A 15,689-nucleotide genomic window follows, 5' to 3' on the forward strand; every position below is an offset into this window, starting at 1 on the left:
GGAGTTTGGGATTTTTTAGGGTAACTGAGCATGCACAGTATATTCTCCATTCAACTAAATTAAAACCTTGGGAGAAAATAATTTCCTATCAGATATTCCAAGTATGTCCATAAAATAAAACTGCTGAAACTAAGAAATTATTTTTTATTGTTTAAGGGAATCAAAATAAGAGTTCATTGACTGTTGAAATTACATGCAATTATTTGGGGAGTTTCTTTCCACTATTTTCAACTCTATTTGTGCCCCCCAAAAGCCAATATCCACATATACCTGTGGAGCAGGGGTGAAATTAAAAAAAATTCCTCTACTGGTTCTATGGGCGTGGCTTGTTTTTTTGGGGGAGGTCATGTGACTGGGTGGGCATGGCCAACTCGACATCACTCACATCGAGGGGCTCCTCACCAGCCCTTCCCCTCCCAGCCACTCCTTGTCGTGAATGGCAGGAAAATGAGGAGGGGAATATTCCTGCCTACCATCCTTCCCTCAGTCTGTGCTGAGATTGAGGCATGGATGACAGGCAGGAAAATCCCCTTCCCCATTTTCCTGCCTTTCACAAAAATGGCTTCCATTCCAGCTGCTCCGCCCGCCCCCCGCCCCCGTCCCCCTCCCTCCTGGGGACTAATTTAAAAGGGACAGGCTGCAGCAGCTCCATTCTGAATGGAGAGAGAAAAGTTAGCATTCTCTCTGCTGCATTTAACTTTGAATTCTGTGGAATATTGAGCAGCCAGAAGAAATGAGCAGTGACCGGTAGGGCGTAGGTGGGGCCAAGGAGGGGTAATTATTACCGGTTTGGCAAACTGATGTCCATAATCCCTAGCGATTTGCCCGAACTGGTCCGAAGCGGTTTTTCACCGCTGCTGTGGAGGAAGCTTTTCTTCCTGCCAAGTTCTCTATGGAGAGTTTTCCAAAGCACCTTGCTAGAACTAAACATCAGAAATCACAACTGGATCTGACTAATAGACTAATAAATTGACTAACAGTCCAGCAACCTGATTTAAGAATCTCACCAACAGGACAGGAAAACTATTGTGTTCTTCCCTGGTTGCTTCCAGAAACCATTATCTAAGGCTACTCTGTCTGTGATCCAACAAATACTTTACTGCCACTAAGATGCATAGTCATTGGAAGCTCAACTTCCGTAAATTTCCTAAGAGGAACATCACCACATCGGACGGCAACCAGTTTGCTAATTTAAACATTGTATTTAGTGCCCTTCCTTTCATCTGTTCTGAACTTGCCAGAATTTTAGTTCGGTTGAGGACTCTTAAGAATTAACACACTTGAGAGGAAATCTTTTCTTTGTCCATATTTGTGTATGTGGGGTTTGTTTTTTTTTTGGAAGGGGTGCTGGAGTGCCTTTAAATCAATGTTGACTCCTGGCAACTGTTTAGACAAGCCTCGGAGAAGGAGTAGCAGAATCTGGGGACAGAGATAAATGAGGGATCAGTCTAGAATCCCAATGTAGCCACAAGCAAACAAAGTCCAATCTCCATTGAATTCCTTTGACCCCTGCTTGAACAGCCAAGCAGGTTGTAACCATTAACTGAGAAGATTTTTGTGCATAAGCATGATTAGCAATAAATTAGTTTAATGGGGTGAGCTCCCGTAACTTGTCCCAGCTTCTGCCAACCTAGCAGTTCGAAAGCACGTAAAAAATGCAAGTAGAAAAATAGGGACCACCTTTGGTGGGAAAGTAACAGCGTTCTGTGCATCTTTGGCATTTAGTCATGCCGGCCACATGACCATGGAGACATCTTCAGACAGCGCTGGCTCTTCGGCTTTGAAACGGATATGAGCACCAACCCCTAGAGTTGGGAACGACTAGCACATATGTGCGAGGGGAACCTTTATCTTTTAGCTTAATGGGACTTTCATGAGTGATCTTTCATGCCTCACAACAGTCTCTTCAATTTTCTTGGCCATGTTTTTGGACGTGCTTCTTTTTCTGGGGCTGAGAGAGGAATTGGCCCTATGTTACCCAGCTCACTTTATGCCTAAAGTGGGATTACAACTCACAATCTCCCAGTTTCTAATCTGGTATCTTTACACCAAATCAGATCTCTGTATTGGCCTGTAATTTTTGAACGTACTCTCAATCCCTTTTTAAAAATTGACCACTTTCCAGCCTCCCACCCCCCCAGACACTGTGCTAATATGCGTGTTCTTAGTAATTTGTACATCTGAAATACCTAAAATAGAATAAACAATTTCCCATATGAATTCTTTAAGAATGTTTAGGTAGGTGCCATCTGGATCCAGTGAGTTGCTTGCTTTTAATTTGTCAATAATCCCTAAAACTTCAGCTCCTCACTCACCATCTGTTTCATTCTCCTCACTGCAAAGAGCCAAGTCAGGCACATGGTATATATCCTTCGCTATGAGAACATAAGTGAAAAATTGAGTTTCTTCATGTAACTTGAATATATTTTTAATGCCTTATTGACCAAAGGCCCAACGGAATCCATTTAAATGAATTTAAGTTGAGATTACTTTTTTTTTAACCATACCGTATCTATGCATCTGATTTAAATTTGATCAGATATGTCTATTTTCTGGACAAATTCAAATCCAATTATGTTCTCTTTTGGTTAATTGCTCCAGTAACATGCATTTCCACTCTGCTGAGACTCATTCTACAGATTATGGTTTTGAAGCCATATGGAGATGTAATACAAGCCAATTTGAAACGAGACTTATGAGATGCCAACTCGTAAGGAAGTACAAACAACAGACACTAGTCACTGAAGGAAATCATGATGAGTTCTTTAAATGCATGTTTGTTCAGTTCAATATTCAAGATGTTGTCTAGGCAACAGGCAACACCAGGCAGGCTTTGTAAAATTTGGTCTACTGTCCTCTGAAAGACTGTGAGAGCAGATGCAATTCACTAAGATAAACAATTCTAGGGAACAGATTCTGGGAACGTTTTTATTATCAAAGGTCTGCTCTTATTTGCCTGAACATCTGTAAATGTGAATCTGCCAACATTATTTGACGGAAACGTTTGTCCTTAACAAGGGTGAAGCATATCTTGTAAATGTATATCTTGCTGCGTAACGGGGATAAGATATTTGAAACTAGGCATTTCTCCTTATGCTTGGACATGGCTTTTGGGTTTTATGGCTGATAAATATGGAATGTGATAGAAAGATAAAATAAAATAGGTAGCTAATCTTACTGATGACCTGGGAAACCAAGTCTTGGGAATCCTGATAGGGAGAGAATAATTTCGTGGAGTGTGTTCAGCAATATTTGTTGATGTACCAGAAAACAAGTGTTTTCCAGGTGCCCTGGCAAAGGCCAATCTGGCTGGTTTTGGAAGACAGACTTCTGACAAAAGTTGCCTTTTTGCCCATGAAAAATTGCGGAGCATTTTTAGCAGTGCTAAGAGCAGAATAAAAGATAATTTTGTTTTGCAGAGCATAGTAAACTGCTTACAAGTAGCAAAGCCTGGTTTTCATAGAAAATGATATAATCAGGAGCAGACAACCAAAGTGTCTCTACGGTTATCTTTTTCATTCTTCTATGTAAAGTACAGGCAGTCCTCGACTAACAGTCACTATTGGGACCGGAATGTCCATTACTAAGCAAGGTGGTTGTTACATGAGTCACACTGATTTTACAACCTTTCTTGCCACGGGTTGTTAAGCAAATCACTGCAGTTGTTAAAGGGGGTTGTTAGGTGAATCCGGCTTCTCCCATTGACTTTGCTTGTTGGAAGCCAGCTTGGAAAGTCGCAAATGGCCATCATGTGACCTCAGACACTGCAATCATCTTAAATACAGGTTGGCTGCCAAGGGCTCAGATTTTGATCATGTGACAGTGGGAATGCTACAATGATCATAAGTGCGAGGACTTATGTTGTAAGTCATTTTTTTCAATGCCAGCTGCAAACTCTGAATGGTCCCTAAATGAATGGTTGTAAATGAAGGACTACCTATAAATCTCTACCATATCACCTATGGGAAGAACTTAGGCACTACAGGTAGGAGATCCCGTTGTCTGTCCTCCTACTATGGGGCAAATCTACTCCCACAAATTGGGAATGCTGCATCATGGGAAATGAATCCTGCAAGGGATTCCTGAAACATAAAGATCTCCAACTCCTCAACATAATCCTGATTATGGAATAAAAGTGTCTACTCTCTAGGTCAGGGGTGTTAAACTCAAGGCTCGGGGACCGGATCTGGCCTGCAGGGTACTTAGGTCTGGCCTGTGAGTCTGCCCTGGAAATAGCAAAGGACCGGCCTGCAGTGCTTCTGCCAGTGAAAACAGACTCCCGAACTCCATTTTTGGCTGCCATGGCCTCCTGCAACCCTCTGCCAGTGAAAACAGAGCTCGGGAGGGCCGCACCCTGGCCACCCACGTCCCCCCCCCCCGAGGTCAAACACAACCCTGATGCGGTGCTCAATGACATAGAGTTTGACACCCCTGCTCTAGAGGTATTTTTTATTATCTATCAAATACCTAAAGTCACAAAGCTGTCCTGAGGTGTTGTTTTTTTTCCATTTAATTCCAATGAAAATATCATAAGCATCCTTTTTTTTTAAAAAAAATCCTTAAACAGAAAATGAGTCATCTGTTCAATTGTTGTTTTTCACTTCACTTGTGCTTTCACACTTTCACATTACTTCAACTTACAGCGCTTGAGAATAAGTCCTTTCCCCAACTTTGCTTGTAAAGAAATACTTGGCTGTTTACCTGCTAGGTTGGGTCTGACAAATGGCAGATCGTAAGAAAATGAATACAATCAAAGGCCAATTCCTCCTAAGAATACAAAGCCCATTATTCAGACATGGACTTTCTGAGGAGTTTCAAACTGTTTAGTATTGACGGAAGCAGGAAGGTTGGAAGGGGACCGTATTATCATTTCAAAATGCCTTTTGAAAAGTTCAACAAGAACACTGACAAATGGACGCCAGTTCACAGGAGGGCTACCAATTTCAAAATCAAGCCCTTTTAAGAATGGTTGAAGGATCTGGATATGTCTAGTTCACAAAGAGCCATGATAGCAGCCTTCAAGAATCTGAAGAACCATCACACAGGAAAAGGGCTGGTTTTCTATTCTATCTAGACATGACTAGAACTATGGTTCTACATTTAAGCAAGAAAAACAAAATACACAGGTACCATATATGTGGTATCTTGCTCAATAGTAGCAACTGTGAGCGGGATCTTGGAGCCCTAGTGGACAACCATTTAAATATGAGCCAGCAGTGTGCAGCAGCTGCCCAAAAAGCCAACATAGTTCTAGGCTGCATAAACAGAGTGATAGAATCAAGATCACGTGAAGTGTTAATACCACTTTATAATGCCTTGGTAAGACCACACTTGGAATATTGCATTCAGTTTTGGTCACCACAATGTAAAAAATATGTCTTTAGAGACTCTAGAAAGAGTGCAAGAAGAGCAACAAAGATGATTAGGGGACTGGAGGCTAAAACATATGAAGAACAGTTGCAGGAACTCGGTATGTCTAGTTTAATGAAAAGAAGGACTAGGGGACACATGATAGGAGTGTTCCAGTATCTCAGGGGCTGCCACAAAGAAGAAGGCTATTCTCCAAAGTATCTGAGGGTAGGACAAAAACCAATGGGTGAAAACTAAGCAAGGAGAGAAGCAACTTAGAACCAAGGAGAAATTTCCTGACAGTTAGAACAATTAATTAGTGGAACAACTTGCCTATAGAAGTTGTGAATGGTCAACACTGGAAGTTTTTAAGAAGATGTAGGATAACATCTTAAAGTGGAAGTGGTGTAGGGTTTCCTGCCTAAGCAGGGGGTTGGACTAGAAGACCAAAGTCCCTTCCAACTCTGTTGTTCCGTTCCGTTCCGTTCCATTCCGTTCCATTCCATTCCATTCCACTCCACTCTACTCTATTCTATTGGTGAAAATTGCAAGGAAAGAGGATTAGACTAGAGATCAGAAGGAACTTCCTCACTGTTGGCCAATAGAAGAGGTTGTCTTATAAAATGGTGAGTTCATTATAGGACTTTTAACAGAGGTTGGATGAGCATTAGATCCTGCAGTGAGCAGAGGATTCAACTGGATCAGTGTTTCCCCTTCATGGCAGTGAAATTCTATGAATTCTATGAATTCTATGATTCCATACCCCTGAAAATTGCCATAGTTGGAAAACAGTCCACTAGGTGAAACCTGTAGGGTTCCTTCAAACTCTATATTTCTATCATTGCGAGAGTCATGCAAAAACAGTTTGGCAATTGTACTGTTCACTTTAGAATACCTGAAATGTATTTATGTATGCATTTACAAACTAATTAAGGCATCCAATGCTGTTATTCAACAAAATTACGTTTTTTTCTCCTATAGATAATCTCATCTGTAGGGGGGAAAGTCTCCCAATTGCACTCCTGGGATTTTTAAATCCTTCTTCTGAATACTTGGAAAGTCACTAAGGCTTATCCTGTGCTTTAAATCAATAAGCTGACAGAAGTATTTGCAAAGCAGCAATGTGGCTAAAGGGTTGGTGGTGCATTGTCCCTTGTGTTGGAAAAAGATCTGCTTATGTTTTTTTAAAGAGAAACGAAAAATATTGCTAAAACAGAACAAACAATTTGAAGAATCCCAGATGTTAGATCAGTGGTGGGAAATTATGGCCACTTTACAACAACGTGGACTTCAACTCCCAGAATTCCTGACACAGCCGTACTGGATCAGGAAGTCTGGGCGTTGAAGTCCACAGGTCATCAAGGGGCCATAGTTGCTCACCTGTTTTAGCTGCTATCCAGGGCTGAAATGTTCCCAGATAAGACCGAATCGCCCGATCCGGTAGCGATGGCGGCGGGTGGTTCAGAGAACCGGTAGCAAAAATCGCTGCCCTCCCCCCCACATACCCAGCTGAGCCGCGCAATCATCAAAGGTTGTTTTTTTTTAACTTTTAAAAGCATTGTTTCTTTGGCTGAAAAAATGCTTTTAAAAGTAAAAAAAAAAAAGTTGGGCACGCCCATCCAGTCACATTACACCATCAAGCCACGCCCACAGAAGCGGTAGTAACAAATTTTACCACTAGTGCTATCACATTTATCGCTGATTTACCTGAAGAAGAGGGGGCTGCTTTTCTGTAGCCGAAGCCTTGTCCATCCAAGAATCCAAAGGTTTCAGAGTGGCGGAGGGCTGAGTAACGACAGGAAACTTGGCCGCTAAGGTTGGCCGACTGGCTATGTGCAACTGTTGTTCCTGCTGCACTATCTGCAGTTTCTTCAACAGCTCCTGAGGTGAAATTATGCCGGAATTTCCAGAGTGGTTCCCCGGAAGAGGATGTGACTGCTTAGGAGGTTTGGATTGTTCTTTACCAAGAGCTTGGCTTGGCAGGGAACCATTGAAGTACATCATGGGTGGCTGTATTACACTGTTTACCTGGGCCACCAAGGAGATGGCCGGAGTCCTGTTGAAGGCTGGGGCAGCTGGATTTGCTAATCCTATGCTGTTCGCTTCCATTTTAGTCATCTGTTCGGACTGGCCTTGCAACTGCTGGAGCAGGCTCCTTGTGCAAGCGGTATTCTGGGCGGGATGAGAACTCCCGATGCTCTGTGAAGTCACAGGCTGGAAGAGCCCAGTGAAAGCTTCCCCCATGAAAGGCTGGCTGCCATTCTCGCAGAGGCGGTTCTCCGGAAGTTCGGAGACTGGGTGAAGCTCCGGCCCGCGCACCATCAGTTTTTGAATGGCCGGACAGAGCTGCTTCTCTGTTGTGGGCGAGTGTCTTCCGGGTTCCTCGTACGAGAAAGCGCGTACGACTCCCTGCCTTGGAGGAAAATGATCTTGGTGGGGTTTCTGAGATGGCTCTGAGACATTTTGGTATAGGCTTGATTTTTCCTGCTTCCCAAAGAGAGTCATAAGGGACAGGTGCTGAGGCTCGGAGTCTGTGTTCTGCAAGAAGGAAAGGAAGAATAGTTAAAACCAAATCTGATTTGACCAGCTGCATTAGCAACAATCAATAGAAACAAACCCTCACCAGAAATTAGGATGGGGTCGGGGAAATGAATAGATAGTTGTGAGGGGAAATGGCATGTGGGAGACTGAAGTTATCCCCTACTTATATTGACTTGCTTTCAGCTAGCCATGACTAGATTTTCATAACACAAAGCAGTGAGGTCACATTTTTCTGGTGACCATAAGCGCGATCCTTAGGCTCACACTTACACAGTGATATTGTGGTGGAATTTCTGGATAGAACAGAGGGGGAGTGAAGAGGGGGTCCAGCTTGGAATCACTCCGCGGGAGGAAGCAACGGATGCCAGACAGGTAAGGAAGGCCTTTATCTGCCTGTTCCCAAGAGAATGCAGTTAATCTGGCAAAATTCTTGCGTATAGAAGAATCGCAGTAAAGAAACTTCTTTGGCCTACTCCCAAGTTTTTCTGGTTCCTTGCACCTGACAGAGAGCAAGCAGCCTATATTTTTCCTGTTATGACATCACAATTGTTTCCACCAAGGATGCAGGATCTGTGACTCCCTGATAAAAAGCTAAGCAGCAGAAGCCTCTTAACCCCCCCCCCCCAATTGAATCAAGCTCATAATCTGCCACTGGTTTTATTTTATCAATCTGAATGCAACTGAAGACACGTCCAGATCTCCTGGAGATTATTCTATATGGGCTTATATTAAAACAAACCCCACTGTACTTAAGAAATAAAATCAATTGACACGCACAGGCTGGTTTATCACGAATACAAATATGCCGGCATACCTGGACTTTCTGACTTTCCCTGGGCTTTAGAGGGATTGGCTTGATCAAGTTGGGATTGTGGTATAGGGCAGAAAAGCTGGTCATTTGTTTTGGCTCGGAACATGTTTTACACTGCAACACATAGACAAAAGGTATAATTTTATTCAAAGAAGCAATGTTTTATCTCAAGATCGATAGAACTGTGAATTGTGAAATTGGAAGGGACTGCAAAGATCAAGCCCAACCCTTGAAAAGTGGCTGTCCAGCTTCTGCTTTAAAATCTCAGAAATAGTGATTCTTAACAAATACCCTAATAACACCCTCTTTCATAGTTTCTACAGATTTTACTGTCAGAACGTTTCTCTTATATTGAAACAAAAACTAGATAGCTGCAGCTTGTACCCATTATAGAAATAGAATAGAATAGAATAACAGAGCTGGAAGGGACCTTGGAGGTCTTCTAGTCCAACCCCCTGCTTAGGCAGGAAACCTGACACCACTTCAGATAAATGGTTATCCAATATTTTCTTAAAAACTTCCAGTGTTGGACCATTCACAACTTCTGGAGGCAAGTTGTTCCACTGATTAATTGTTCTAACTGTCAGGAAATTTCTCCTTAGTTCTAAGTTGCTTCTCTCCTTGATTAGTTTCCACCTGTTGCTTCTTCTCCTGCCCTCAGGTGCTTTGGAGAATAGTTTGACTCCCTCTTCTTTGTGGCAGCCCGAGATATTGGAACACTTCTATCATGTCTCCCCTAGTCCTTCTTTTCATTAAATTAGACATACCCAGTTCCTGCAACCGTTCTTCATATGTTTTAGCCTCCAGTCCCCTAATCATCTTGGTTGCTCTTCTCTGCACTCTTTCTAGAGTCTCCACATCTTTTTTACAAAACTGGTGGCCTTACCAAGGCATTATAAAGTGATATTAACACTTCACATGATCTTGATTCTATTCCTCTGTTTATGCAGTCTAGAACGATGTTGGCTTTTTGGGCAGCTGTTGCACATTGCTGGCTCGTATTTATATAGTTGTCCACTAGGACTCCAAGATCCCTCTCACAGTTATGATTAACACCATCACTGGAATCAAATATAGTTAAATTCAGAAGAGAAATTTCAACTGTCAGGTTGAAAAATGACCACGAGAATCAAGGATAACTTGAAAGGAACACAATAGGAAGAAGCAGCACATGCAATCCATAACGTAAGTGCAATGCTGATTTACATAAAAAACTTTATAAATGTGGTTTTGTATTCCTGATTATCTCCTCAGTTTGCATGCAATGTACATGTAAAACAAACTAAGGGCAAGGGGCCCATTTAATGCAAGTCATAATGTTTGAACCAGTGTAGTTTCAGCTTCCAGATGTTATTACTTGATTTTTACAGCTTCTGAAGATACGTAAACATATGCTATTCGACCCAAGATTTTTAAGGCATCATTGATCCTTTAGCAAAACCTCTATACTGCTAGGAAACTTAAATTCAACTGACTTCAATTATATACAATCTGATATTAAAAGAAAAGGGAAAATGCAACACTGTACAAATTATAAAATCTGATAGACGGTTATCTCAAAATTAAAAACTTCTCTATTCAAATCCAGGCAAATCAAAGACGCTGAGCTTTGAGGAAAAATAACTGACATTCTCATTTTCTCTTGAGATGAGATTCCATACACAGTATGGGCCATCACAAATGAAATGGTCTTATCCTATATTTTAAGTGTCACGGAACATCAGATGGTAGAAAGATGCAGAAAAGAATTCAGAAGTTTTGGAAGACTCACAACAGCAGAAACATAGAAAAATAAATCTTCAAATACTCAGGATTCAGAATTATAGAGCAGGAACTCTGGGATAAATTTGTATTCAGGTATCCAAAAGTTAAAATGAACTCTCATTACTGCAGCAATTTATTTTGCATCCAGGAAACTAAAATGATGAGATTAAGAAGCTGAATATAAAAATTGCTCCTGTGAGTGGCGTCTGATGATGAAAAAAATGAAGGGAAAAAAAACAGATTAAAGGATGTACTGTAGATTCTGAGGGAGGTTCCTCTCAGTTATGGGAGTAAAAGAAGCATAGACATATCAACAGATGGCCCAAACAAACCTCTCTTTTCTAGAGATGCTTAAAGCAGAGGAACAGAAAAGCAGACCTTGTTACTGGTCTCCTACTTCACGCTGAGGTATCACTATTTTTAGGCCTTGCAAGTTTTTCGAGAATCATTATTCCCAAATTCCCTCATTATTTGTCTTGACAAAAACTAAATCATTTTTTCAATAATGATTATCTATCCCTGAAAAAGAAGACACCTGGACTTTAAAATGAACAGAACGGCAGCCTAAAAACTCTCAAAGGCACCTCTGACAGCTTATTAATTCCAATCATAAGACATTTTTTCCGATGTAGAAATGGCCAGAAGCATAAGGGAGATATTGGCTTTATGCTAATACTCATCCCAAAGAACAGACTCCTAAACTCAGCCTTCCTTAATCTCATTCATGGGAGGAGGGAAAACTACAGCCACATGATTTTTCACAGAACAAAACCAATAGCAGTGTCCGATAACTCAGAGGCTGCCACAAAGAAGAGGGAGTCAAGCTATTCTCCAAAGCACCTGAGGGCAGGACAAGAAGCAATGGGGGGAAACTAATCAAGGAGAGAAGCAACTTAGAACTGAGGAGAAATTTCCTGAATTAGAACAATTAATCAATGGAACAACTTGCCTCTACAAGTTGTAAATGTTCCAACTCTGGCAGTTTTTAAGAAGAAACTGGATAACCATTTGTCTGAAGTGGTGTCGGGTTTCTTGCCTAAACGGGGTTGGATTAGAAGACCTCCAAGGTCCCTTCCAACTCTCCTGTCCTCTCCCCTGCCTTGCCCTGCCCTGCCCTGCCTTCCCTCCCCTCCCTTCCCATTATTCTATTCTATTCTATTCTATTCTATTCTATTCTATTCTATTCTATTCTATTCTATTCTATTCCTAACAGCATAGTTTGTTATATGTCATGGGATTGTGATCTAACGTGTGGAAAGCACCAAGATGGGTAAGACCACGGGTGTCAAACTTAATTGCGTCACGTGACGTATTGTGACGTATCACATTTTTTGCCCCTTGCACAGCCGGGGTGGGCATGGCCTGTGTGGGACGCATCACAAACACAGGCCACCAGTTTTGACAGGCCTGGGTAAGACTGTCTTAAGTCAGTGCTTGAGCATTTAGGATTGCTTTCTAAGGTGGAATAGCCATACAGCTAGTCCTCAACTTACAACCATAATGGAACCTGCCCATCACAGCTATAAGTCTTGATGGTTGTAAATCAAGACACCCATGTGACCAACCTTGTGGCAGCCATTAAATAAACCAATGGTTTACTATGAGCTGGTTTTGCCAAAAATCGGAAGTTAATGCTGGGTTTCGGCAAAACCATCGTAAAATGTGGTCCAGTGGGAAATTGTAAGCAGCTGTAAATGCAGGCTAGCTGCCTATTGCCTGATATGTGATCATATTATTGGGGGATGTGACCACTGGAATTGGGTAATAAATACGGGGGGGGGGGAGGGATGTCCATTGTAACTTGAAATTAATAAGACTTGATGACCTTAAATATTCATCAAGGCTTCACACAAAAATTTCTATATTAGAAATGAAATTTGTTCATTGTTTAGCAAGCTCATTTTAAGAACCTAATGCATTGGACTAAAATCCAGCTTCCAGTCCATCCTTAGCAATTGAAACTCATGGTATGGCTTTCGGTCGGTCGCTAACATTCACTCAGCTTACCTCACAGGGTTGTTGTGAGGAAATGCTGGAGGAGAGAGTGTTATGTTTGCTACTTTGAGTTCTTAGAGGAAAAGATAAAAACTTAATAATTGCATAAACTTCATTTTATTGGCTAAAATCAAGGAAAGAAATAGAGATAGTCTGAGGTGGATGGATGTTATTTATTGATCAAAGTACACTGTGTCCTTTTCTGCTCTTTCACTAAAAGTCATTGGAGAACATTAAATCATTAACTGTCTGCTTAAAAGTGCAACAGAAAGTCAGTCAGTCCGTCCATCCGTCCGTCCATCCATCCATCCATCATTAAGAAAACATATATGCTGAGACAAAAGTATTATCCTTGAAACAAGGTTTTTTAAAAATATTAACAGACAAAAATATTAGTGTCCCGGAAAGACAATTTGTGAGGAAGATCTGGAAAAAATGGGTTGATTATATGTTTTATCATAAAAGACTAGATATTTGGATCTATACTGGATTTTGATGAGGAAGGACTAAAGTTGAATAGATATTGTAATTTTCTGTATTGAAATTTTATAAGGTGTTGCACTAAATTTTAAATAGAATATTCTCAAAAGATCTTATGTAAGAAAGACATGGGGGGAAAATTATATGGTTATAGAAGTTATAAGGGACATATTTTTTGAATTGGATTGGATTTTTATGCTTTAGCTGGTTTTAAATACTTTAGGATTAATTTGTTCTATTGATTTATATATTTTACTACTGTTAATTCTTAATTTTTATTTTTATTTTTTTGAAGGATTTTGGTTATGTTAGGAGGAAGTCAGAGCTAGAGAGGGAAAATTGGTATAATAGTTTTGGGGAAAATTTTCTTAGCATATGTTTGTTTTATTTTTAACTATACCTTGTGCTTGTTCCGGGAAGCCAGGGGGGAGGGGGGAGGGTATTAGTGAAGGGAGGGGGGTTGGGGGGAAAGGGGGAAAAATTTTTTTGTAAAACTTTTTGAATAAAAAAAGAAAAAAAAAGAAAACATATATGCTGCGTTTCCCTAATAAAACCTCAATAATTTTCTTATTTCTGTTCCCAGTGTTCTCTCTCTCTCCCCCCCCCCCCCCACCCCCCGCTTGGACAAGCTGACTGCAACACATGGGATCTTTGCTCTCAAAATGATGAAATGAAAAAAATAACTATTTTGAGAAGCAAAGTAAGTTTGAAGCATGATGGCATTTGATGCAGAGGAAACTGTAAAACGTATCACCTATTCTCACCCTAATGCAGATTATCTTCAGCTTTGACAAGACAGCTGTTCCTGCATCTCACTGCATTGCCGAAGATAAATTTTTCTTTGGCCTAATATTTCCTTGGCAACCAGCTATAATAAAGAAATTTAGGTGGAGAAGCTAAGCAACAGAAATAGATTGACTTGTTCTTCAGATAAATTGTTTCCAAACAAGTGTCCTGAATGATACACAGTACACAATGGAAGGGAAAAGTCGTTGTGTATGTATGTTTTTTCCATATACTCTTCAGGATAAGGAGACAAATAAGTATCTTTATAGTTTATCTGCTGTTGCATATTATCTCAGCAGATATCACTATCTTTCTAGATTTTAAAATAGCCTTTTCAATAAGGGCTGTTCAAATTGATAATATGGTATATAGATTAATATGAAAACCAACATCCTATTGTCTAAATCAGGGGTCTCCAACCTTGGCAACTTTCAGACTTGTGGACTTCAACTCAATTCTAGGAATTGAAGTCCACAAGTCTGAAAGTTGCCAAGGTTGGAGACCCCTGGTCTAAATCCTTATTTCTGGCTCTCTTACTTGGTAATCCTAACAATCTGCATTTGGAATGAAATAACTATTGGTATTATTAGAACTGTTTTCCTAGTAAAACTACCTGAACTTAAGCAAGCCACAGCTAAAGATAACCAGCTTCAAAATCACTTCAATTCAAATGAATCATTTCACATGAAGGATAACAACAAAGGGCCATTTTTTTTGAACAAATTAATGAGTTTTCTTTGAAGGACTTAATGACTTCAAAACTTAACTTGTAAATGGGGTACCAGAACCTGCTCCCCCATGAAAACTCTGTCAAATTTTGTTGATAGGTTCAAGTGCTGCTGGTAATTAAGAACTGACAGTAAATGGAGGGATAGGAAAAGCAGAGAAATATCCACGATTTGCCCACGTGACTTCTTTAATCATCTTCATATTGCTTTCTACGGTTATTCCCATAGAGTTTTTTTTTCTATGAGAGATAGCTGCCTGCCATTGGTTCTTCAGAACAAATTACGGAGCAGAAATGAGAGGCTTTAATAGTCTTACTTGCTTCCCATTCATTTTTCTCTGCTCTCTCTTTTCAAAGCTCTCTGTCCTTTTTGTCTCCGCCCAGCCTCCTTTCTCTTCCCATCTTGTTTTCACTTCAATCTTCCCCAGATCAGTCTACAGCGCCTTTGCCAAAAAATGGCCTGAATCACAAAGCCTGGATTCTCCGGTGACCAAAGGAGCAGGGGGTTGTAGCCGGTGGCGGGATTCAAATAATTTAACAACCGGTTCGCCCGTCAGATTGGCTGTCGTGGGAGATGTGGTCCATCCCTGTCCTCCAGCTCCGTCGCACATGAAGGATGAGTCAACCTGACCCTGGGAGAACCTGTTGTTAAATTACCCACCCCCAGTATCAAAGTGGATCCAGGCGCTGCACTGCAATGGAGAAACAGGAAATGGAGAAGCCGGCACAAGAGAAGGAGGAGGTGCAGAGAGAAGAAAGAGGGAAAATGGCCTTCCCTCGCGGCCACCATTCCATTGCCCGTTTCGCCATTGCAGCGCAGCGCCCAGGTTCCACATTTATAGCTGGATGGGTGGGTGTAATTTGACAACCGGCTCACCCAAACCAGTGCGAACCGGCTGAATCCCACCACTGGTTATAGCTTCTGCAAAGACACAGCTGTTGCTGAGGCAAAGAACAGGGTGCCTCAGGTGGGCAGGGGGCTGCATTCTCACAGTGCTTTGGAAATCTCATTCTCTAAATGTGCAAGGCTTGCAGGACGGTTGCAATCCAGTTTCAGGAAAGAAAGTCTGGTTGGAATCATGAACTGCCTTGGATAGGCTGTGCAAGTCTCTCAGCAGCAAGAAAAAACACACACCTGAACATGAATGGTGGCACATGGCAGATCCTGGAGTGTACTGAGAAACGGGGCAAAAGGAAAGGCACGAGTCAGTATTTTTTAGTGGCAGCAGTGACACT

The 15,689-nt window shown here is 41.2% G+C and overlaps 1 protein-coding gene across 1 annotated transcript in view; it reads right to left on the reverse strand.

The window, feature by feature from the left end:
• DCP1B (decapping mRNA 1B) overlaps positions 1-15,689 on the reverse strand; it is a 62,164-nt gene that overhangs the window by 11,115 nt on the left and 35,360 nt on the right. The window contains exons 6-7 of the mRNA XM_058191894.1: positions 8,705-8,815; positions 7,057-7,887 (exon numbers count right to left, since the gene is read on the reverse strand). Of these exons, the coding sequence (XP_058047877.1) occupies positions 7,057-7,887; positions 8,705-8,815 (942 nt within the window). The remainder of the gene's footprint in view (positions 1-7,056; positions 7,888-8,704; positions 8,816-15,689) is intronic.

This window comes from Ahaetulla prasina, chromosome 7, assembly GCF_028640845.1.
Source record: "Ahaetulla prasina isolate Xishuangbanna chromosome 7, ASM2864084v1, whole genome shotgun sequence".
Classification (NCBI taxonomy): Eukaryota; Metazoa; Chordata; class Lepidosauria; order Squamata; family Colubridae; genus Ahaetulla; species Ahaetulla prasina.